The following is a 24,969-nucleotide window of genomic DNA, read 5'->3' as shown; positions in this document are numbered from 1 at the left end:
CAACCCGGGATGAAGCATCTGTTCATCCCAATGCGGGTGAAAACTGTTAATACGTCTCTGTTGAGTTGGGAATAGAACATTTCCATCTAACCAATGCTTTGAAAGAGTTTTTACCCTGCTCGAAAGCTTCAAGTTGTTTTGAGGAAAAAAGAAATTGGAGCTCCTAATGGTGGTCAGGTTAGAGGGATGGAGGAAAAAAAAAAAAAGGCCCCCAATTCCTGTTCCCAGTACGGCGTCTCCTGGCTGCAGGCGGGCGCTGCCTGGAGGGGGCAGCAGGGGGCACCCTCCCCGCTCCTGCCCTGCAGCCCTCCCCGGCCCCCTCTCCGCCCCTCGCTCGCCCTGACGTCCCCAGCACCCGCCTCTTTCTCTCCGGCCTTCAAAGGGCGCTGGGGGCCGCGGGGCCTGAGCTTCAGGCTGCAGCCAAAGGGCACTGCCGTCTTCGGCCAGCCGCGGGGCACCCAGTGCACGCCGGGTCCCTCGATTCCCGTCGCGTCCCGCGCCTCGGAAGCAGGTGCCAGGACTGCCTGCGTGGCCGCAGTAACTTGTGCCTCCTAGCGGATCGCAGCTGCGGGCCACTAGCGCAGGGGTGGGACGGAGGAAGGGCGCGCAGGTGGGCACATGGAGAGCGGCAACGGGAATGCTACGGCTGGGGCCATCGGGGCGGCGAGCGAGTCCCCTCAGTGCTCGCCGCTGCCTGGGGTGGAGGGCGCATTCGCGCCTGCGGAGCCCGACGGGGCGGCGGAAGGCGCGGCAGGCGGCAGCGGCTGCGGCGACGGCGCGCCGCGGCGGGCTCTGAGGGCAGTTTACGTGCGCAGTGAGAGCTCCCAGGGCTGCGCTGCCGGCGGCCCGGAGGCGGGGGCGTGGCAGTGCCTGCTGCGGGCCTGCGAGGCCGAGGGCGCTCACCTCACCTCCGTGTCCTTCGGGGAGCTGGACTTCGGGGAGACGGCCGTGCTTGACGCCTTCTACGACGCAGGTGAGAGCGGCTTCGTCCCCACCTCAGTCCTACTTTACCTCCCCTCACAAAAGCCAGGGTACCCGCCCTGCTCCCTTGGTCCCCTCTCCTGGTCCCCCTCTCCTCGCCCCGCTCTGCTCGCCCTCCACCCTCTCGGACCCCTCTCCTTGCCCCCTCCCCTTAGTCTACGACCCCTTCCCCCCTCTTCCCCTAGTTCCCGCCCCTTAGTCCCCCTCCGCTTCTCCTCCCGCAGTTCTCCTCCCCCTTCCCCTTGCCACCAGTCCCCTCCTCTAGTGCCCCTCCCCCAGCCCCCTCCTATCCTCTCACGCCCTAAGTCCTTAACATTGTGCCCTTTTACAGATAAGAAAATAGAGGCCACGGGCATTTAGACTCTTTCATTCTTCAGGCGTTTTAATCATCAGATAACCCAAGAAACAGCCTGTAACCCAGACCCTACCAAACCCCCTTCTCCCGAGTTATCCAACTTTTGCTTTCTCACTCCTGGCGGATCTCTTACGGGACGTGGGTCCCAACGCAGGCTACACATTAGAATCACCTGGGGAGCCTTTAAAACTCTGGCTGCCCAGATCGGATCCCAGGCCAATGATATCAGCACCGGAGGCCTCAGAAGTGTGTCATGCTTCCCAGGCAATTTCATTCTGCAGCCAGGAGTGGAACTTCGTGTCTCACGTGTGTGTGTTGCTTCTACTTAGAAATACCCCAGTGTTCTTTTGCACACTTCAGTTCTCGTCCCCAAAACACTGATGGTGTAGTGTGATCCACCACCCTGTGATGTATATTTTATCCCATAATGCACAGCATTCACGGGTTCGGGGGTACCTTTGCTGGAGTGGGACTCTAGGTCTCTAAACTCACTATAATAAATGTGCCGTGAGAATCCAGCCTTAAGAACTGGACTTGAGGTTGGCAAGAGTTTCTTTAGGTGTAGAATAAATTGTTGCTTGGTGTTTTTTCCCTTACAGCGCCTTTAGTGACAAACCTCTGGCTCTTGGGTGATGTTCAGAAGCATTATATGTGAGACAGTAATTACCCGGGAGTCCTTTTGCCTCAGTTTTTCCACTGGTCAAAGGGAGTAACAGTGCCTACCCTACACGTAAAAGCAGATGAGCTAGGAAATGGGAAGTTACTTTGCTATAATAGTAAGCTAGGATTATTAGGATTCAGCCTCTGCTGGAGGCAGCACGGATCTGTTTTTCTTGCAGAGCCAATTCTCCCCAGCTGGAGGGGTGGGGTGGTGGGTGTCAGGCTTGTTTAAACAAGTGGCAGCTGGACCCATTGAAAGCCGTCTCCTGACACTTCTGACCACACCGACTATACTCTTCAGCAAAACATCTTTTTAGAAAAGTCATTCAGCAGCCCACTTCACCTAGAACCACTCCGTTTTTTCGATTTCTATTCATTCTGCTCCAAAATTGGAGTTTGAACAGATTCTTCTCTGAACGGTTACATGTTCCTTTTGCCGTCAGGCACAACACTCTCCTTCCTGCTGGTGCCAATTCTGACAGATTCGTGTGCAGTGGCTTTTGCTTTTTCTGGGGTGGTGTGTGTGTGTACGTGTCGAGTGTCAAGATGCAGGCTTTCAATTCTAGAGCCACACAACAGATGTCACCTTGGCTCACTCCAGCCCAGATAGCCTAGGATGTTGGGCTGCACCATGAGCTCCCTTTGGTTAACCTTGCCCTGGTCTTGAGCAAATCATTTCTCAGTGTATTAGAATTACATTCAGAGATTTGAAAAAGTACCTACACAGTCAATGGGCTCCTGGGCTAAACAGATGACCTCCACTGACTCCTGGATTCCTCCTCTATCACTTACAGTAGGCATCCCCAAACTTTTTACACAGGGGGCCAGTTCACTGTCCCTCAGACCGTTGGAGGGCCACCACATACTGTGCTCCTCTCACTGACCACCAATGAAAGAGGTGCCCCGTCCTGAAGTGCGGTGGGGGGCCGGATAAATGGCCTCAGGGGGCCACATGCGCCCGCGGGCCGGGCCGTAGTTTGGGGATGCCTGACTTACAGCTTTTTGGCCTTTGCACCAAAAAGATAGAGAGCTCTCACTTTGGCTTCTTTGTAAAAATTCTAAAACCATGCTGTCCAATTGGTAGCCACTAGACACAGGTGGCTCTTGACAGTTAAATTGGTTAGAATACGATAAAAATGGTCAGTTCCTTAGTTGCGGGAGTGGCTTTTAAGGTACTCGATAGGCCAGGTGCAGTGGCTTACACCTGTAATCCCAACACTTTGGGAGGCTGAGGCAGGAGGATTGCTTAAATACAGGAGTTTGAAACCAACCTGGGCAAAAAAAAAAGGCAAAAATTAGCAGGATGTGGTAGCATACATGTACCTGTGGTCCCAGCTACATGGGAGGCTGAGACAGGAGGATCACTTAAGCCCGGGAGGTCGATGCTGCGGTGACCTGTGTTTATGCCGCTGCCCTCCAGCCTGAGTGATACTTCAAGACTCTGTCTCTAAATAAGTAAATAAATGCATGCTCTGTAGGCACAAGTAACTCCCAGGTGGGACAGTGAAGTTATAGAACCCTTTCCTCATCTCGGAAGGTCCCGTTAAACAATGCTGTTCTGGAAAAAGACTTGTGGGGGAGGGGAACTGTTGAATGGCCCAAGTTTTTTGTAATTTTTTTAACTTTAAGTTCTGGGATACATGTGCTGAACATGCAGGATTGTTACATAGGTATACATGTGCCATGGTGGTTTGCTTGCTGCACCTATCAACCCATCGTCTGGGTTTTAAGCCCCAAATACATTAGGTATTTGTCCTAATGCTCTGCTTCCCCATTTCCATCCTCCACAGGCCCCAGTGTGTGATGTTCCCTCCCCGTGTCCGTGTGTCCTCATTGTTCAACTCTCAATTATGAATGAGAACATACAGTGGTTGGTTTTCTGTTCCTGTGTTAGTTTGCTGAGGATGATGGTTTCCAATTTCATCTGTGTTCCTGCAAAGGACGTGAACTCATCCTTCTTTATGGCTGTATAGTATTCCACGGTGTATATGTGCCACATTTTCTTTATCCAGTCTATCATTGATGGGCATTTTGCTACTATAAATAGTGCTGCAGTAAACATGAGTGTGCATGTGTCTTTATAGTAGAGTGATTTATAATCCTTTGGGTTTATACGATTTGACCCAGTAATGGGATTGCTGGGTTAAATGGTATTTCTTGTTCTAGATCCTTGAGGAATCGCCACACTGTCTTCCACAATGGTTGAACTAATTTACACTCCCACTAACAGTGTAAAAGTGTTCCTATTTCTCCATATCCTTGCCAGCATCTGTTGTTTCCAGACTTTTTAATGATTGTCATTCTAACTGGCATGAGATGGTATCTCATAGTGGTTTTGATTTGCTTTCTCTAATGAGCAGTGATGGTGGGCTTTTTTTTCATATATTTGTTGGCCACATAAATGTCTTCTTTTGAGAAGTTCCTGTTCATATCCTTTGCCCACTTTTCGATGGGGTGGTTTTCTTGTAAATTTAAGTTCCTTGTAAATTCTAGATATTAGACCTTTGTCAGACGGATAGATTGCAAAAATTTTCTCCCATTCTGTAGGTTGCCTGTTCACTCTGATGATATTTTCTTTTGCTGAGCAGAAACTCTGTAGTTTAATTAGATCCTATTTGTCAATTACTTTGTGCAGTATGTCCATTTTCATGATATTGGTTCTTCCTATCCATGAGCATGGAATGTTTTTCCATTTGTTTGAGTCCTCTCTTATTTCCTTGAGCAGTGGTTTGTAGTTCTCCTTGAAGAGATCCTTCATGTCCCTTGTTAGTTGTGTTCCTAGCTATTTTATTTTCTTTGTAGCAATTGTCAATGGGAGTTCACTCATGCTTTGACTCTCTGTTTGTCTATGATTGGTGTATAGGAATGCTTGTGATTTTTGCACATTGATTTTATATTCTGAGACTTTGCTGAAGTTGTTTATCAGCTTAAGGAGTTTTGGGGCTAAGACCATGGGGTTTTCTTTTTTTTTTTTTTTTTTTTTTTTTTTTTTGAGACGGAGTTTCGCTCTTGTTACCCAGGCTGGAGTGCAATGGCGCGATCTCGGCTCACCGCAACCTCCGCCTCCTGGGTTCAAGCAATTCTCCTGCCTCAGCCTCCTGAGTAGCTGGGATTACAGGCACGTGCCACCATGCCCAGCTAATTTTTTGTATCTTTAGTAGAGATGGGGTTTCACCATGTTGACCAGGATGGTCTCGATCTCTCGACCTCGTGATCCACCCGCCTCAGCCTCCCAAAGTGCTGGGATTACAGGCTTGAGCCACCGCACCCGGCTGACCATGGGGTTTTCTAAATATACAATCATGTTGTCCACAAACAGAGACCATTTGACTTCCTCTCTTCCTATTTGAATACCCTTTATTTCTTTCTCTTACCTGATTGTTCTGGCCAGAACTTCCAATACTATGTTGAATAGGAGTGGTGAGAGAGGGTATCCTTGTCTTGTGCAGGCTTTCTAAGGGAATGCTTTCAGCTTTTGACCATTCAGCATGATATTGGCTATGGGTTTGTCATAAATAGCTCTTATTATTTTGAGATATGTTCCATCAACACCTAGTTTATGGAGAATTTTTAGCATGAAGGAGTGTTGAAGTTTATTGAAGGTCTTTTCTGTATCTATTGAGGTAATCAGTTTTTGTCTTTGGAACTGTTTATGTGACAGATTACGTTTATGGATTTGCGTATGTTGAACCAGCTTTGCATCCCAGGGATGAAGCCGACTTGATGGATAAGCTTTTGGATGTGCTGCTAGATTCAGTTTGCCAGTATTTTGTTGGGGATTTTCACATCGATATTCATCAGAGATATTGGCCTGAAATTTTCATTTTTTGTTGTGTCTCTGCCAGGTTTTGGAATCAGGATGGTGCTGGCCTCATAAAATGAGTTAGGGAGGAGTCCCTCTTTTTCTATGGTTTGGAATAATTTCAGAAGGAATGGTTCCAGCTCCTCTTTGTACCTCTGGTAGAATTAGAATGTGAATCTGTCTGGTCCTGGGCTTTTTTTGGTTGGTAGGATATTACTGCCTGAATTTCAGAATTTGTTATTGGTCTATTCAGGATTTGACTACTTCCTGGTTTAGTCTTTGGAGGGTGTACATGTCCAAAAATTTATCCATTTCTTCTAGATTTTCTAGTTTATTTGTATAGAGGTGTTCATAGTATTCTCTGATGGTAGTTTCTATTTCTGTGGGATCAGTGGTGATCTCCCCTTTATCATTTTTTATTGTGTCTATTTGATTCTTCTCTCTTTTCTTTATTAGTCTAGCTAATGGTCTGTTTTGTTAATCTTTTGAAAAAACCAGCTCCTGGATTCATTGATTTTTTTGAAGGGTTTTTCATGTCTCTATTTCCTTCAGTTCTGCTTTGATCTTAGTTATTTCTTGTCTTCTGCTAGCTTTTGAATTCATTTGCTCTTGCTTCTCTAGTTCTTTAATTGTGACATTAGGGTGTCGGTTTTAGATCTTTCCCACTTTCTGATGTGGGGATTTAGTGCTATAAATTTCCCTTTAACAACTGCTTTAGCTCTGTCCCAGAGATTCTAAAATGTTTTCTCTTTGTTCTCATTGGTTTCAAAGAACTTACTTATTTCTGTCTTAATTTTAATATTTACCCACTAGTCATTTAGGAACGGGTTGTTCAGTTTCCATGTGCTTTTGCAGTTTTTAATGAGTTTCTTAATTCTGAGTTCTAATTTGATTGCAATATGGTCTGAGAGGCTGTTTGTTATGTTTCCATTCTTTTGCATTTGCTGAGGAGTGTGTTACTTCCAGTTATGCAGTTGATTTTAGAATAAATGCTATGTGGTGCTGAAAATAATGTATATTCTGTTGATTTGGGGTGGAGAGTTCTGTAGATGTCTATCAGATCCACTTCAGCCCAAGTATGTTTTAGGGGCCATCATCTATGGGAAATTTAAGCACTTCCTATCTCCTGGTCTCACAGCAAGTCAAAGCCAGGTTTGACTGTGGCTTTCCATCTCCTTGTACTGTTTCATGGGGTCCTGTGTGGGTCTAAATCTTGAGGCTGTGTGTCACTAGTGCATATGGTGGATTGGCTGAGCTGCAGGAAAGTGACAGGCGGGCCTTGGACGTAAGCAAGAACAAGTGGATGCGGTTGGAAAAGGAAAGTCCCATGGGCTAAGACGGGCAGGACATGTTCCATTTGTGTTTTCTGAATTATTTTAGTATTATTTATCTTAATTTTTATACATATATATATATATATAGAGATTTTTTTTATACAGGGTCTCACTCTGTTGCCCAGTATAGAGTGCAGTTGTGCGATCTTGGCACACTGCAGCTTCAACCTCCCAGGCTCAAACAATTCTTCTGCCTCAGCCTCCCAAAATGCTGGAATTACAGGTGTGAGCCACCCCCATAGCTCATTTTGTTTATTTTTTGTAGAGGTGAAATCTCACTTTAAGAGATCTTATGGACTCGAACTCCTGGGCTCAAGTGATCCTCCCACCTCGGCCTCCTACACAAGGATTACAGGCGTGAGCCACCACCCCTAGTCCTTGTGGTTTTTAAAATTGTAACAAAATATATATAACAAAATGTACTATTTTGAACATTTTAAGTGTTCATTTCAGTGGCATTACATATATTCACAGTGTTATGTGACTGTCAACAATATCCATCTCCAAGCCGGGTGCAGTGGCTCATGCCTGTAATCCCAGCACTTTGGGAGGCTGAGGTAGGCGGATCATCTGAGCTGAGGAGTTTGAGATCAGCCTGGCCAACATGGTGAAACCCTGTTTCTACTAAAAATATAAAAATAAGCCGGGCTTGGTGGCGTGCACCTGTAGTCCCAGCTACTCAGAAGGCTGAGGCAGGAGAATCGCCTGAGCCCAGAGACGGAGGTTGCAGTGAGCCAAGATCACATCGCTGCTCTCCAGCCTGGGCAACAGAGCAAGACTCCATTTCAAAAAACAACCCCCCCCCCCCCAATACCCTGGCTGTGTACAGTGGCTCATGCCTATAATCCCAGCACTTTGGGAGGCTGAGGCGGGTGGATCACCTGAGGTCAGGAGTTTGAGATCAGCCTGGCCAACATGGTAAAACCCTGTCTCTACTAAAAACACAAAAATTAGCTGGGCATGGTCGTGGACACCTGTAATCTCAGTTACTCGGGAGGCTGAGGCAGGAGAATTGCTGGAAGCCGGGAGGCGGAGGTTGCAGTGAGCCAAGATCGTGCCACTGCACTCCAGCCTGGGCCAACAGCGAGACTCTGTCAAAAAAACAAAAAACAAAAAAAATGCATCTCCAGAACTTTTTTTTAAGACTTTTTTTTTTTTTTAACAGCAGTTGTAGATTCACAGCAAACTTGAGATGAAAAGTTCAGAGTGTTCCCATCAACACCCCTGCCCTTATCATGAATATCTTCGACCAGACTATGGCACTTGTGACAATTGATGAACTTACACATATGTTGACACATCATGATCACTTGAAATGTTTAGTTTACGTTAGGGTTTAGTTTATGTTAGGTTTTTGTTGTTGTTGTTTTTTTAAACAAAAACAAGGTCTCACTCTGTCACCTAGGCTGGAGTGCAGCAGCGTGATCATGGCTCACTGCAGCCATGACCTACCTCCCTGGGTTCAAGTGATCCTCCCACCTCAGCCTCCCAAGTAGCTGGGACTTACAGGCATCTGCCACCATGCCTAAACTTTTGTCAGCTGCATCCTATGTCTCCCTTTTAGCTGTTCTTATTGTTTGCTAATGTCTTAAAGACTTGAGGCAACTTGCAGGAAGCAAAGAGATCTGTGTGACTTCATCTTAAGCTTTCCCAAATGTTGTGACTGTGGAAACTATTCTCCCAGGATGCTATAATTGAATACACTTACTGTAGTAGGAAATCTTAAAATGACTTCAGGATTGGAAGAATACAATGCTTTTATCTTTGGGGAGTACACCATTTTGTTTACTCCTAGAATAGTTAGGTGGTTAGTTAATGACCAGTGTAAATGAGACCTCCACCTAGATGCTAATTAGCAGCCTTCTAGAGTTAGCTATTAACTGCTTAAATGACAAGAACAGCTTCTGAGGCACAAGTGATCGTCCTATACCTGTTGTGTCTGGCTTTGCCTAACTTCACTCTTCTCTGACCTCATTTAAATGTCACTTTCCTGACCCCAGAGTCCTGCTTCTGATTCTTTTCCTTTGGTTATGTGCACAGAAAAGTTGTGAAGTATTGCAACAGACACTAGGACATTTTCATATTTTCTGAATATTGATAGAAAAACTAAGTCTAGGCTGGGCTCAGTGGCCTCGTGACTAGTGCTGGCCAATGCGATGTGAGCAGCAGCAGCAGCAAGTGTCATTTTGGGCTTGAGGCAGGTAGGTGGTGCGCTCCTCTGTCTCTCTGCCTCTGTTGTGGCAGACTTGAAGATCAGGGATTGAAGATAGCAATTAAACCATTGAAGCCTTGGGGATTTGCCTGTTGTGGCAGCATAGTGTAGCTTATCCTGACTAATAGAGCTTGTCATGCGTTCTGCTAAAAATGCCTGAATGCATCTCTTTTCTCTTTCTTTTCTTTTCCTTTCCCCCTCCTCTCCCCTTCCCTCCCACAGGGTCTTGCTCTGTCACCCAGGCTAGAGTGCAATGGCACAAACAGGGCTCACTGTAGCCTCACCTTCCTGGGCTCAAGCAATCTTCCCAACTCAGCCTCCTGTGTGTGTGGTTGGGACTACAGGTACATGCCACTATGCCCAGTTATTTTTATCTTTTATAGAGTTGGGGATCTCACTATATTGCCCAGGCTGGTCTTGAACTCCTGGGCTCAAGTGATCCTCATGCCTCAGCCCCCCAAAGTGTTGGGATTACAGGCATGAGCCACTGTGCCTGGCCCCAAAAGAGATTTAATTGACTCACAGTTTGGCATGGCTGGGGAGGCCTCAGGAAACTTATGATCATGGCAAAAGGGGAAGGGGAGGCAAGGCACGTCTTACATGATGGCAGGAGAGAGCACAGGAGAAACTGCCAGTTTTAGGCCATCAGATCTCATGAGTACTTCCTCACTATCATGAGAACAGCCTGGGGGAGCTGCCACCATGATCTAGTCACCTCCCACCAGGTCCTTCCCTCCCACACGTGGGTTTTACAATTTAGGATGAGGTTTGGGTGGGGACACAGCCAAACCGTATGAGTCCCCACCCCCACCTGTAGTCTTCATCTGAGCAGTACCTGTTCACCTTTCATACCCAAGTTCTTCAAGGGAGTCTGCATGGACTCCCTTCCTTCTCCCTGTTGGCTTTCGTATGCTGAGGTTTTCTTTCCTTGCAGGCAACACAATTGTGATTAAATAATAATTATTATTTTTTTTTGAGACTGAGTCTCGGTCTGTCACCCAGGCTGGAGTACAGTGGCATGCTCTTGGCTCACTGCAACCTTCACCTCCCAGGTTCAAACAATTCGCCTACCTCAACCTCCTAAGTAGCTGGGATTATAGGCATGTACCACCTCACATGGCTAATTTTTGTATTTTTATTAGAGATAGGGTTTCGCCAGGTTGGCCAGGCTGGTCTCAAGCTCCTGACCTCAGGTGATCTGCCTGCCTCGGCCTCCCAAAGTGCTGGGATTACAGGCGTGAGCCACCGTGTCTGGCTCTTAAATAATTATTGATTTAATGATTGATCTTCTGCCAGACAGTGAACTCTTCAGTGGCTGGGAGCCAGGTACAGTTTTCTTTGCCACCATTTGAGTGATTGCTAGGAATATCTACCCAGCTCCTGTTAAAAATAATCATCAGTGGCCGGGCGCGGTGGCTCAAGCCTGTAATCCCAGCACTTTGGGAGGCCGAGGCGGGTGGATCACGAGGTCGAAAGATCGAGACCATCCTGGTCAACACGGTGAAACCCCGTCTCTACTAAAAATACAAAAAAACTAGCTGGGCGTGGTGGTGCATGCCTGTAATCCCAGCTACTTAGGAGGCTGAGGCAGGAGAATTGCCTGAGCCCAGGAGGCGGAGGTTGCGGTGAGCCGAGATCGCGCCATTGCACTCCAGCCTGGGTAACAAGAGCGAAACTCCGTCTCAAAAAAAAAAAAAAAAAAAAAAAAAAATCATCAGTGGGCACAGATGACAGCTGGCTTCTCCTGTTGAGATAAAGCAGAACTTATGTGGTGCCCTCAAAAGAAATTTAGAATGCAATTTCCAGTGGCATGTTGAAAATGGTAGCCAGGCCATAGATAGAGTGCACTTATGATTTTATTAAGAAATAACATCCATCCTAATGGCACATTTCTAGGTCTCTTCAGTGGTGCATATCTGACAGAAGAGACTAGAGGAACTCACATTGCACATGCTAGGATGGAAGTAGTGGTTTCAATTATATGCTGGGAATCCTGGTTCTTTTTCTTTTGGTTTGTCCATATTTTCTATACTGTATTTTCTAGAATATAAGTATGATTTTTACTTTAAATAAGTACAGTAGGAGATGAAAGATACGGTTGTAACTCAGAAGCTTTCTCCCTCTCTCCCTTCCTGCTGGAGAGAGTAGCTTGGTATGCTCAGTCTAGACAGCAATGACTGCTCCCAGGGACCTAGCTGCAGAAGTCCCTGGCTGGACCTTAGCTGTCTTCTGTTGGACTTGGTTGTTGGCTTGCGCATAGGGGACTTTCCCTGAGCCCCCTTCCTTTTGATGCTGCTGTTAGTGCTACTGACTCAGAATTGAGCCTGGAACTTCCCTCAACTTAGTCATGTGGGCCAACTTTGAAACAAGTATTGCACCTGCAGTGTTTAATGGAGACATTGCTGTCTCAGCCTTGAGTACATTTTAGAGTAGATATCTGTGGGCTGGTCTGCTACCTTACTGGCTGTGTATTATCTGTTACTAGGGCAAAATGTATTTTCAGTTCCCTGCAGTCAACTTCCAAACATAGTTTTGGAATACGAGCCATAAACTGTTTTTTAAAAGCCTTCTATGTATCTGGCTTTGAAATAGGTGCCGTTTCAATCTTGGCCAAATAACGTGGTTGGGATAGGACTGAACTTTCTATAAAGTAGGCTGGAAAAATTCTTGTTGCCCAGTAACTTCCACAGGTTTTGGCAATTGGGTGTGATGGGACTGGCAAAAATGCCTGTCAGTTGTTGAGGCGTGGTGTGGGGAGAAAGAGGGGTTGCGGAGCCGAAGGGAGTTGAGTGGTGGGTGAGTCTTGGCAGGAGGTAGAGCTCATTCAGGAAATGGGGTCTGTGGCAGGCCATCCCAGGGACCAGGCAGAACTGGACACACATAGAGAAGGGAAAGAGAAGGTAGAGAGAAGCAGGAGAATTTGATATAGATAACTTTCTCTCTTGGTTTTTTATGTCATGGAAAATTTCAAGCATGTACATTACCCAGCTCTGACAATTATTAACATCCTGCTGTTCTCATTTCTTCTTCACCTCTGTCCATTCCCTGATTATTATTTTTATTTTATTTCATTATTATTATTTTTGAGATGGAGTCTTCCTCTGTCGCCCAGGCTGGAGTGCAGTGGCGTGATCTCGGTTCATCACAACGTCCATCTCCTGGGTTCGAATGATTCTCTTGCCTCAGCCTCCTGAGTAGCTGGGATTACAGGCATGTGCCACCATACTCTTGTATTTTTAGTGGACATGGGATTTCACCATGTTGGCCAGCCTGGTCTTGAAGTCCTGACCTCAGGTGATCTGTCCGCCCTGACCTCCCAAAGTGCTGGAATTTCAGGTGTGAGCCACTGTACCTGGCTGATTATTCTTTTTGGAGTTGTTACAACCAAAGAAGCTCTGAACATTTGCAATTTGCAAGTCTTTTTGCGGACCAATGTTTTTATTCCTCTTGAGTAAATACCTACAAGTAGAATGGCTGGATCAAAGGGTTATGTGTGTGTTGAAATATATCAGAAACTTCCAACCCTTTTTCTGAAGTGGTTGTACCATTTTATATTCCTAGCACCCATGTGTGACAGTTTCTGTGGTTTCACATCATCTCCAACACTGTATTATCAATCTTGTCAATTTTGGCCTTCTCATAAGGGTTGTGGTGGTTTCTCCTAATGGTTTTAATTTGCCTTTCCCTCATGATTAATGATGTTGAATACCTCTCTATGTGCTTTTTGGACACGGAGATATCTTCCTCTGTGAGGTGTCCTTTCTAGCCATTGACCTATCTAATTGGTTTGTCTGTTATCTTATTATTGAATTATGAGAGATTTTTATATATTTTAGGTTTAAGTGCTTTGTCAGAAATATATATTGTGAATATTTGCTTCCAGACTGTGGCTAGCTTCTTCATGTACATAATGATGGCTTTAAAAAAAAAATATATATATATATATATGTATACACGCACACACACTTTATTGCACTTTAGGTTCCAGGGTACGTGTGCAGAACATGCAGGATTGTTGCATAGGTACATACACGGCAATGTGGTTTGCTGCCTCCATCCCCCCATCACCTATATCTGGCATTTCTCCCCATGTTGTCCCTCCCAACTCCCCACCCCCCGCTGTCCCTCCCCTAGTCCCCACCCACAGACCCCAGTGTGTGATGCTCCCCTCCCTGTGTCCATGCGTTCTCATTGTTCAACACCTGCCTATGAGTGAGAACATGCCGTGCTTGATTTTCTGCTCTTGTGTCAGTTTGCTGAGAATGGTGGCTTTTGATGAGTAGAAGCTCTTTGTTTTGATGAAGTCTAATCTAGAATATTATTATTTTATGGTTGTCGGCTGTATCTTCCTTAAGGTTGCAGTTGTGCAGATACTCTTTTTATGTGGTTTTCCAAAAACTTTGCCATTTCAGATTTTACATTTAGGTCTGTGATTCATCTTAAATAAAGTTTGACACAGGTGCCTCTTGACAAACTGAGCCTGACACCTTAAATACATGGGATGCCTCTCAGTGAGTGCCCCCAGGCACTTGGCAGGACAACTACTGCCTCCTTTTCATCTCATTATCTAGGAAAGTACAGGAAGTGCAGGTTGTCCTCAACACAGTGGCCTTTCTGCCTTCCAGAACAAAAACTCCCGCCAGAGACCTGTAATGCAACCTTCTCAACATGTCTTCTATCCTTGCGTCCCACTGGTGGTACAAGTGGTGATGGAGAAAGAACATTCGCTTTATTGGCCGAGTTTGGATTTCTACCTTCTCTTTTTCTGACTGTGTAAGCTTGGGTAACTTACTTATTATCTCTGAGCCTCATTTAAAAAGATTCCTGTGTAGAGATTGAAACTCTATGCCTTGAACTTAGTAAGTGCTCAATAAATGTCAGCACTCTCTCACCTGTACCACTACCCTCAACCCCCACCAATAAACATACCAGAACGTTGTAGAATGAAATGTGCCTTGTGAAATAATAAATTGCTGAACCCCAGTGTGTGAATTTTTTCACTAAGTATTAGGTTAATGTTTCCCTAATTTAGACTAGTTTATTGGAATAACTGCATTATGAAATATATATGCCAAAGCTTGCATTTATATTTAAATTAATGGTATCGATCAATAGCTATATATTTCCATTTATCACATTTCATTTGTTAGTATATATTCTTTTTATACATTATTTAAAAGCAACAAAGTTATATAGTCAAATAAAAAATGTAGGGCTCAGATCCTTTGGGCAGTTATCACGTAGTGGGGTTGCCTTATACACCTAGAGTTCGTAAGGAAAGTTTTCAAAATTTTGAGGTTGAAGATTTCATCTTAACTCCATTCCTTGTCCTGTGCAGAGGAACTCAAATGTTTGCCATTGGATTTTGAGGTGTTTTGTCAGGCAGTAGTAGTAATCAGAACAGAAAAAATATCTCTCTGCATTTTTTTGACAGTGCTTACTAATGCACCAGAATGTCCTAATGCCAGCCATGTCACATCAGCCCAGTTTTAGCCACACCAGATGCCTTGTAAGGCCATTAAGGTTGAGGGTAAAAGAAGCAGAATAAATGGGACAAAAAGGAAATGGAAATTGTTGATATTGTAAAGGTGGTTCATTGGCCTTCAGTAAATCCCACCAAATATTATGGTCGAGCTGGAAGCAAAGACCATTGTGATGTTCACAGTGACTGTTGGATTGTCATTGGCTCTCACAAGGCTAAAGTTTCAAGACTTGCTAGATGGATTGTTTTTTTTTAAATGTGTTATCTGGGCCAGGCGTGGTGGCTTATCCCTGTAATCCCAGCCCTTTGGGAGGCCGAGGCGGGTGGATCACTTGAGGTCAGGAGTTTGAGACCAGCCTGACCAACGTGGTAAAACCCCATGTCCACTAAAAAGACAAAAATTAGCCAGGTATGGTGGTGCATGCCTGTAATCCCAGCTGCTTGGGAGGCTGAGGCAGGAGAATTGCCTGAACCTGGGAGGCGGAGGTTGCAGTGAGCTGAGATCACGCCACTGTACTCCAGCCTGGGCAACAGTGAGATTCTGTTTCCAAAAAAAAAGTGTTACCTATCCTGAGAATGGGAATGCTGCGTCCAATGTACTTACCATTCCTAAGAAGCAAATAGATAAGTTTTGTACAGCACTCTGGCTATGCAGTGCTTGACGCAGATCATAAACTGTGCACATCCTTTCTCAAAGGACCACCTGCAAAAAAGGAAATTGGTACATGAAAAGAAAAAGGAAATTAGAAGAGGTAAGGACCAGCAACATGGCCTGGTATCTGGCAATGAGTCACCACTCCCTCAGGCTATGGGGACAGATACTGTTGGGGAAGCATAGAGCACAAAATGGGTGAAATCAGCAGTCATGCAGAAGTCCGGATGGTTAGTGATGATCTCTAAGGACCTGCTGATTTTCTTAAGGAAAGAGTGTATTATTGTGGGAGGAGTATTCATAAAGGCGATGGTTCTCTCCAGCCGACTGACATTCAATTTAACGAGACAATTGGAGAACAAATAAAGAAATGCAGGAGCTACTTACTGTGATTTTGTCACTGTAACAGGAAAGCTCAGCGGTACTCTTGTCAGGGTCTACAGCGTGTGGCTGCAGTACATCAAACTGCACAACTCTCGAATTGTGCACAGTTTGAAGGTGATGTGTGACATGGACTTTTTGAAAGAAGAGGTTGTTATCTGCTGGTCAGAAAAGGCTTCTCAGAATATGTCTCCAAAATTTTTGCTAGAGAGTCATGTCAAAGTGCTCCTTTAGAAAAGGGTTGAGGAAAGCTGAAGAGGAATCTTCAGATGATGAAGATGAAAATATCAGGATGGTGGCCGGGTGTGGTGGCTCAAGCCTGTAATCCCAGCACATTGGGAGGCTGAGGCAGGTGGATCCTTTGAGATCAGGAGGTCAAGATCAGCCTGGCCAAAATGGTGAAACCCTGTCTCTCATAAAAGTACAAAAAAATTAGCCCAGCATGGTGGTGCACGTCTATAGTCCCAGCTACTCAGAAGGCTGAGGCACAAGAACCGCTTGAAGCTGGGAGATGGAGGTTGCAGTGACCCGAGGTCTTGCCACTGTACTCCAGCCTGGGCAACAGAGCGAGACTCCATCTCAAACAAAAACAAAAACAAAAACAAAAAAACAAACAAACAAATCGGAGTGGTGTGTTCACAGGCTTCCAGGGAACCCAGAGTTGAAACTGTGAAGTGTGGCAGCAAGGATAATGATGATATCAATACTCATGCATTTTTATTTTATTTTATTTTATTTTTAGAGATAGGGTCTTGCTCTGTCACCTAAGCTGGAGTGCAGTGGCACGATCATAGCATCCTCGCAGTCCTGGGCTCAAGCGATCCTCTTGTCTCAGCCTCCCAAGTTGCAATATTGATAGCTTTTAAAGTGATGAATGCAATCTAGCTTGCAGTATCATGCTGCATATTTTTGAGGCATCCTCAGCTGGAAGAACAATACATGTGAAAGATAAAATGGCTAAACTCATGCTATACTCTATATTGCAAAGATTTCATGGTGAGTGGTCTGAAATTAAGCCCAATGAGTCCATCCGTCTTAGTGAGTAAAACATAGTCGGCTTATAGATGCCGAATTTCTTTTGGAAAAATTGGTAGTGAACACATGTTAATCATACACAGTTAAAAGATTTATTTTAATTCTTACAAAAAAAATTGATACTGGGAAGGAAAAGATAGGAGGCCAGGTAGATTATTGATGTCCTCCCGCTTCCCTTCCTTCCTCCTAGTTAAAACTGGATCCCCCAGGCAAGAGTACTCACCTGCTGTGACAATTGCGAAGGACCTGCTCATATCCTGACACTGAATTGGTATATTGGCTCTGCCTTATGAGATTGGAAAATAAGATTCAAGCGACACTTCAGGCTGGGCACCATGGCTTAAGCCTGTAATCCCAGCACTTTAGGAGGCCGAGCTGGGCAGATCACTTGAGGTCAGGAGTTGAGGAGTTGAAAACCAGCCTGGCCAACATGGGGAAAACCCCTGTCTAATAAAATTACAAAAACTAGCTGGGCATGGTTGTACATGCCTGTAATCCCAGCTACTCGGGAGGCGGAGGCAGAAGAATCACTTGAACCCAGGAGGCAGAGGTTGCAGTGAGCAGAGCTCGCACCATTGCACTTCAGTCTGGGCAACAGAGGAACACTCCATCTCAAAAAAAAGGACACTTCACAACTTTCTTCATAGACTTGACCTGAAGTATGTTGGATATAAGCAGCAGTGGAGAAGTCAGATCCAAATTATGGTAGGAGTTAAGAGAAGTGCCATCTGTCCAGTACATCTGGGCTCTTTTTTTTAAGGTAGCTTTCAGGTGGCTAGTGTTGCCATATGTCCAATCTGATTTTTGTTTTAAAGTCTTTGGCCGAAAACTTGTAAAATCTAGCATTTTTCATTTAGACAATCCAGTCTTATTTACTTTCATAATTTATTTTTTTCTGCAGGGAGTTAGATAGGCTTAAGGATAACCTGGTATGTATTTAAAGACTGGCATGAGCCAGTACAATCACAGAATTACTATATGGTATATCATTTGCCATCATAGCACTTTGTTGACTAATGCTTTGCTTCAGAAATCAGATGTTTTTAACCACACTAGAAAATTAGTTTTATGTATTACCCATAAAACATTTAGCAAAAATAGTATTCAAGTTAGTGTTCAAAAGTTTTTAATGAACTAAAGTCCTGTGCATCATTCATCTTTCTTATTTGTTACCAGCATGTTTCAAGGTCCTTGTAATTAACCTCATGCTTCAGGTCATTGTAACTGGTTATTAAATTACATTCACTTTCCTGCTAAGCATAGATTACAACTGGAACCTTGGCTTTTTGCAGTCCTTGATGTAGTGTCTGTCTGTCTGTCTGTGTCTCTCTCTCTCTCACTCACTCACACTCACTCTCTCTTTCTCATTCACTCTTACTCTTACAGAGTCTCATTATGTTGCCCAGACTGGACTTGAACTCCTAGACTCAAGTGATCCCCTTGCCTCAGCCTCCAGAGTAACTGGGACTCTAGGCACACGCCACCATGCCTGATATCACTTCTTAAAGTTTGCTAAACCAAGATCGGTAGGGTGGTTGTGTGTGCCTGCCTCAGGCTCAGAGAAGATGGTTTATATGATATGTGGTTTTTTCCCTGAAGCTGGCCTGCGTCACTAGGAACTGGAAGGTAATGGTTGCTAGGAGCACAGGGTGTATTTGGGAATGAAAATCTGAATTTTATCTCTTCGTTTTTACGTGTGATCTTTTTGCTTAAGATTTAGCCTGATATATAAATTTGTTTTGCCCCCAGGTAGTTCAGTTTTACAGAGTGTGTCAGGAATGTACTGAGCCTCATCAGGGCATTGGGGAACACAGGACTTGGGGTTGGAAAAGCTGATTTTGAGCCCTGACTCTTTCATGCTCTCGTTGAGTGACCTTGGGTGAGTCTATTAACCTCTTGGCAGTTCATTTTTCTACCTGTGAAGTAAAGCCAGTACTTGCCCTGCCTGCCTGCTAGGGTTCTGAAATTCAGCTGAGATGTCCGTGAAAGTGTTTTGTAAATGGCAAAGCATGTGACCACAGTGATGATGAAAGCTTTTAGGTAACTGGTGCTCTCTTTAAGGGATAAAGCCCTTTTATCTTTGTATAGAATAAAAGTTCCGATCTGGTGTTTTATCACAATTAACATTTATAAATCAAATGCTAAATTCATGTCTTAGAAATTCTGAAAGTAAGCCAGTTGCATACTGTTTTGGTATAAATCCTCAAAGTGAACTTGGTCTGCTGGCCTGAGTGACAGATGTCAGGCAAAAATTCCAGCTTTAGATTTGAGGCAGTTTTCCTATTGAACATGCATTGCTCAGAATGTTGTTGTTTTTTTTTTTTTTTTTTTAGTAGCAGTATTAATATGTTCTCTTTTCATTGACAGTGAAAAGTCTCCCAGTCCTTGGTAGAGAGGCCAGTGGGTCCCAGCACAGAATGTTGAGAAGGCAAAGGAAGGGAGGAAGTCATGCCACTTGATCAAAATGGAATCTTCCTGGCAACAAGTTCCTCTGCCAAGTTCAAGGTTGCCTGTGAAAATGGGCTGCATAACTTCAGGGCTGCTGTCCCTATCCCTCCCTTCTGCCCCTTTCCGTGACTCCCCTTAGAGTCAAGATAACACGCCACTGCAACTGAGTAAATTAGATATTCCCCCTATAGGATTGCTTCCTGGACACTTACTTATCTACATTAAAAATTATGTTTCATGTATTATATGACTCCCCTTTATCTGTTTCTATTTGCTTCCTTGCCTTTATGAACTAATTATAACAGTCACCATGGCCTTGAAATTATTATCTATGTTTCTACTTTTTCATAGCATCACTATGGAACATATAATTTCTTTTTTCTTTTGAGACAGAGTTTTGCTCTTGTTGCCAAGGCTGGAGTGCAGTGGCGTTATCTTGGCTCACTGCAACCTCCCCCTCCCAGATTCAAGTGATTCTCCTGTCTCAGCCTCCTGAGTAGCTGAGATTACAGGTGCCTGCCACCACACCCGGCTGATTTTTTGTATTTTTAGTAGAGACAGGGTTTTGCCATGTTGGGCAGGCTGGTCTTGAACTCCTGACCTCAGATGATCTGCCCGCCTCAGCCTCCCAAAGTGCTGGGATTACAGGTGTGAGCCACCGTGCCCACCCTCAAACATGTAATTTTTAATGTAGATAAGTAAGAGTCCAGGAAGCAATCCTATAGGCAGAATGGCTAATTTACTCAGCTACAGTGGCATGTTATCTTGACTCTAAGCAAATGTGTTTGGGGAGTGGAATTATCCATTTGAGAGAAATTGATTAGGCTGGGTTGTAGAGTGTTTCCTCAGCATAGATGTGGGTCCTTTCATTGCTAGATGACTTCTAAAGGGTAAATTAGACTCTGAGAGTCTTCTGCTAAACAAACAAACAAACAAACAAAAACCCTCATGATTCTTTAAAAATATTTTTAGGTGAAACATTGATACTACTTTCAGTTCTCATCTTTTAGTGATATATCCTGAAATGTTGAGGGATGAAATGAAACGATGTGGTGTCTGGTGGGATTTGTTTCAACATAACACAGTGGGGAGGGGTGGACATTGCGGATGGTAGTAAAGATGAAACAAAGCCGGCCTTGAGTTGATCCTTGTTGAGGTGGGAGGTATGGAGATTTCATTATACTATTCTGTCTACTTTTAATGTATATTTATAGTTCTGCATAATATAATGTTTTTAAAAGCCCAGGAGCAGTGGCTCACATCAGTAATCCTAGCACTTGAAGAGACCGAGGTGGGAGGATTGCTTGAGCCTAGGAGTTCAAGACCACTCTGGGCAACATAGTGAGACCCCATCTCTGTTAAAAATAAATAAATAAATAAATAAATAAATAATAAATAGCCAGGTATGGTGGCCCATGCCTGTAATCCCAGCAATTTGGGAGGCTGAGGCAGGTGGATCACTTGAGGTCAGGAGTTCGAGACCAGCCTGGCCAACATGGTGAAACCCTGCCTCTACTAAAAATACAAAAAAATTAGCTGGGCATGGTGGCGCATGCCTGTAGTTCCAACTACTCAGGAGGCTGAGGCACAAGAATCGCTGGAGCCTGGGAGGTGGAGGTTGCAGTGAGCCGAGATCATAACAGTGCACTCCAGCCTATGCAACAGAGAGAGACTCTGTCTTAAAAATAAATAAATAGTTAAGTAAGTAAATAAAAATAAAAAGTTAAAAAAACTCAACCATAGTTTCCCATTGCCTCAAGGTAGGTCCAGCCCTCCCCCTCCAGGCTCATTTTCTGGGGTGTTCTGGCCCCAGGAAGTGATCTGTGGGTGGCCTTCACACTAACACCTTGGCTTTCCGCTGTCCCCTTGCTGTAGCTGGCCTCTCTTCCTGCACCGCTCTTTCCTTCCCTTTCATCTGCTGCATCTTCATCCCATTTGCCTGTCTATCTCTTACAGAGCCTTGAGACATGGACAGTACCCCTTCCTCTAGGCCTTCCGTGACTGCCCTCTTCCCAGGTGTGGATTGTGTACCCTCCTGTGAGTGCTCTGTTCACTGTGTTTCCCTCATTTTGGTCGCCCTCACAGTTATCCTAACCATCCCCTTTCTTCTGGTTACCCACATTCTATTGTAGTTGGTTTTTTCTTTTGAGAGAAGGGATTATTCCCTGTTGACACTTCCATCCCTGGTACCCGGCACAATCCTGCCATACAGCAGGCAATCCATAAATAAAGAATAAAAGGCCCACTCTGGGGCTTAGTGGCACTTGGCCTCAGGTTCCCAGCACTTCTGTACAGAGCCAGTAGTGTCTGGTGCTGATGTGCTGCCTGCCTGCCTTCTTGTTTCTTCATGCCCTTGTCACCTGGCCTCTTCTGTCCCATTGGGATTTTCAGTGACTTTCTAGTAGTCACAGCAGTGTGAGCATGAGTTTGGATGCTACATTCCTATATCTCTACTCCACATGATGAAGAGCTCCCATCAAACTTGGAACTCTTACATCCTCTAGAATATTTTGAGTTTTGAAATGGTGCCCCATACTACTAGGTATAATTTAAACATGCTCATTATTCAAGGAATAAGTTGCTCTTCTGTTTTGCATAGGTCTCTATTACAGGATGCAACTCCAGGGTGCATTTTATTTATTTATTTTATTTTTTGAGACAAGGTCTTACTCTGTCACTTACGCTGGAAAGCAGTGGCATGATCACGGCTCACTGCAGCCTCTACCTCCCAGGCTCAAACTCTCCTCCGGCCTCATCCTCCCAAGTAGCTGGGACTGCAGGTACACATCACCACACCCAGCTAATTTTTGGTATTTTTTTAGAGGTTTCCTAAAGCGTTGGGATTACACTGCACCCAGCCAGGGCACATTTTATATTGTCAAGTTGATGGTGGGCATGTGAGCCAGGCACTATGACAGGACTTCTTATTGCAGCAGTTTGAAATAGGAAAATGAATAAAAATCTGCCAAACAACAGAATTCTATACAGAAGCAAAAATGCATGAATTGGAGCTAGATGTACAAATTGGTTGAATGCTACCAAAATATAGCAAAGAATATATGCAATGCAATATCATTTATATGAAGTCTAAAGACATGCAAAATTGAGCAATATACTGTTAAGGAATATATATGTATATGTACACACACACACACACACACACACACACACACACACATATATATATTTTCTCTGCCTCCCAAGTTCAAGCGATTCTTCTGCCTAGGCATTTATATAATATTCCTATACATGCCTGTACATATTGTCTTAGTTTGTTTGGACTGCTATAACATAATACCCTAGCCTGGGCATGGCTTCTAAACAACAGAAACTTATTTATTTATTTAAAGACAGAGTCTCATGCTGTCGCCCAGGATGGAGTGCAGTGGCATGATCTCACTTCACTGCAACCTCTGCCTCCTGGGCTCACACGATTCTCCTCCCTCAGCCTCTGCAGTAGCTGGGATTACAGGCACCTGCCACCATGCCCAGCTAATTTATGTATTTTTCATAAAGGTGGGGTTTCACCGTGTTGGCCAGGCTGATCTTGAGCTCCTGACCTCAGGTGATCCACCTACCTCAGCTTGCGAAAGTGCTGGGATTACAGGCATGAGCCACTGTGCATGGCCAGAAATTTATTTCTCATAATTATGGACACTAGGAAGTCCAAGATCAAGGCAGACTCAGTGTCTAGTGAGTACCTACTTTCTACTTGATAGGTGGGACCTTATCCCTGTGTCCTGGAATGATGAAAGGGGGAAGGCAGCTCTCTGGGGTCTCTTTTATAAGGGTACTAATCCAGTTTACGAGGACTTCATCTTCATTATCTAATCACCTCCCAAAGGCCTCATCTTCAGGTACCATCATATTGGGGGTTAGGTTTTAACATATGAACCTTGAGGGGACATAAACGTTCATTCTATAGCACACATACACGCATGGAACTGATTACATAGATGAGGATATAAGTGTTCTCTGGGCAGGAGGGAGGAGATGTAATCAGGGAGGGGCACGTGGGTCCCTGAGAGTGCAGGTAACCCTCTGACTTGGGCTGCGCAGTAGGTGCATGGTTTCTCATTGCATTATACTTTATGCCTCATATATAAGCTAAGTATATTCTTCAGATGTATGGTATGTCATAATAAAAATAGCATTAAAAATCCATCAGCAAGTTCTAAGTGAGGTTACATTCCTAGCACTTTGAAGAAGAAAGAGGATTAAAAAAAAAAATTCTTACTGCGTTTCTTCCACAGTTCATAGGGTAATTTTAATCAAATCATTCCTTACTTTACCTAAAAGGCTGATGGCAGAAATATACATTGCTATAGCTCCCCACTGGTGATCACCAGTGAGTAGATGAAGTAGACAGATCATCTCCCCTAACCCTGTCATCTCCTCGTTCATTACAGATGTTGCTGTGGTAGACATGAGTGATGTCTCCAGACAGCCTTCTCTCTTCTACCATCTTGGAGTCCGAGAAAGCTTTGACATGGCCAATAACGTGATCTTGTACCATGACACCGATGCTGACACTGCTCTCTCTTTGAAGGTAAAGGGTATTGTTCACTTTCTCCTGAGTACTTCTTTTTGGGAAAGCAGAATTTTATGTTTAGCTGAAAAGCCACTGTAGCACAGAAAGTTGGAGAAAAACAAAGACTGGCTTGTGCAATTCTTTCCTTCCCACCACAGGTTCTAGTTCATACAGATGACTTCCTGGCCACTTTGTGAGCATCTGTGCTACCGTCATATGTTTGCAGGCAACTTGGGCATTTCCAGGCTCATTAGGGAAATGAAGGCAAACACTCCTGTTAGCTTCCATTGAAGCAGACACACTGTTCTGAATTCCTTCATGAGCAATTGGATCCAAACCTACACATAAAAATCAGTTCTCAACTTGGATAATAATATGAAGACATTGAACAGTTACTGAAATGGACAAAATATTTTAGCATAGACACGATTAGTCTTTGATGTTATTTTCCCCCAATCGGAAAGCAAAGCAAAACTGAAAACTTATGTGTTCCTGCACAACTCATTCATTGTTAAGAATTTTTAAAATGTATCTTTGCAAGATTGAGACAAGCTTTTTTTGGATAACATAGTATTTTTAAAAAATCCTTATATTTGTATAATGGAAATGTTTAATATGAGTTATTCCAAAATTCAATGGATATTGGTATCATTGAATATTTTAGTCAGAAAATCCTGGCCTTTGTTAAATCATTTTAGAAATAATTCATTAGTTTGTTTACAGCAATGCTTCTCAGCCTTGAGTGCACTTCGGAATTACTGGGAGAGCTTATAAATATCCCCATGCCTAGCCCCACCCAAAACCAATTACATCACAATCTCAGGGATAGGGGCAGGACCCAGCTTGGAGATTTTTTTTTTTAACCTCCCAAATGTGCAACCAGGGGTGAGAACCGATGGTTTGGAGAGTCAGCCTTCACAGACATTATTTCTAAAGGTTCAGTTCCCTCAGTATTAAAAATCAGTGGTAGATAATAGTACAAATTTATGCCAAAGTTGGACATTTTCATTGTGTTTCTTGAGATTTAATATTAACTAGATGTTCTGGGTTGTGTAAGGATTTGAGATTATTTCCTGGTAGAAATACCACCTGCTTG

General features: G+C 44.2%; 1 protein-coding gene across 1 annotated transcript in view; it reads left to right on the top strand.

Moving 5' to 3' along the window:
- The first annotated feature begins 426 nt into the window (after nucleotides 1–426).
- MAP3K15 (mitogen-activated protein kinase kinase kinase 15) overlaps nucleotides 427–24,969 on the top strand; it is a 156,313-nt gene continuing 131,770 nt past the window's right edge. Inside the window, exons 1-2 of the mRNA XM_003924113.4 lie at nucleotides 427–973; nucleotides 23,752–23,891. Of these exons, the coding sequence (XP_003924162.1) occupies nucleotides 619–973; nucleotides 23,752–23,891 (495 nt within the window). The 5' untranslated portion in view covers nucleotides 427–618. The remainder of the gene's footprint in view (nucleotides 974–23,751; nucleotides 23,892–24,969) is intronic.

Source organism: Saimiri boliviensis, chromosome X (genome assembly GCF_048565385.1).
Source record: "Saimiri boliviensis isolate mSaiBol1 chromosome X, mSaiBol1.pri, whole genome shotgun sequence".
NCBI classification, from domain to species: domain Eukaryota; kingdom Metazoa; phylum Chordata; class Mammalia; order Primates; family Cebidae; genus Saimiri; species Saimiri boliviensis.
Note: the sequence above shows the minus strand (reverse complement) of the source record. Positions and strands in the feature narration are given on the sequence as shown.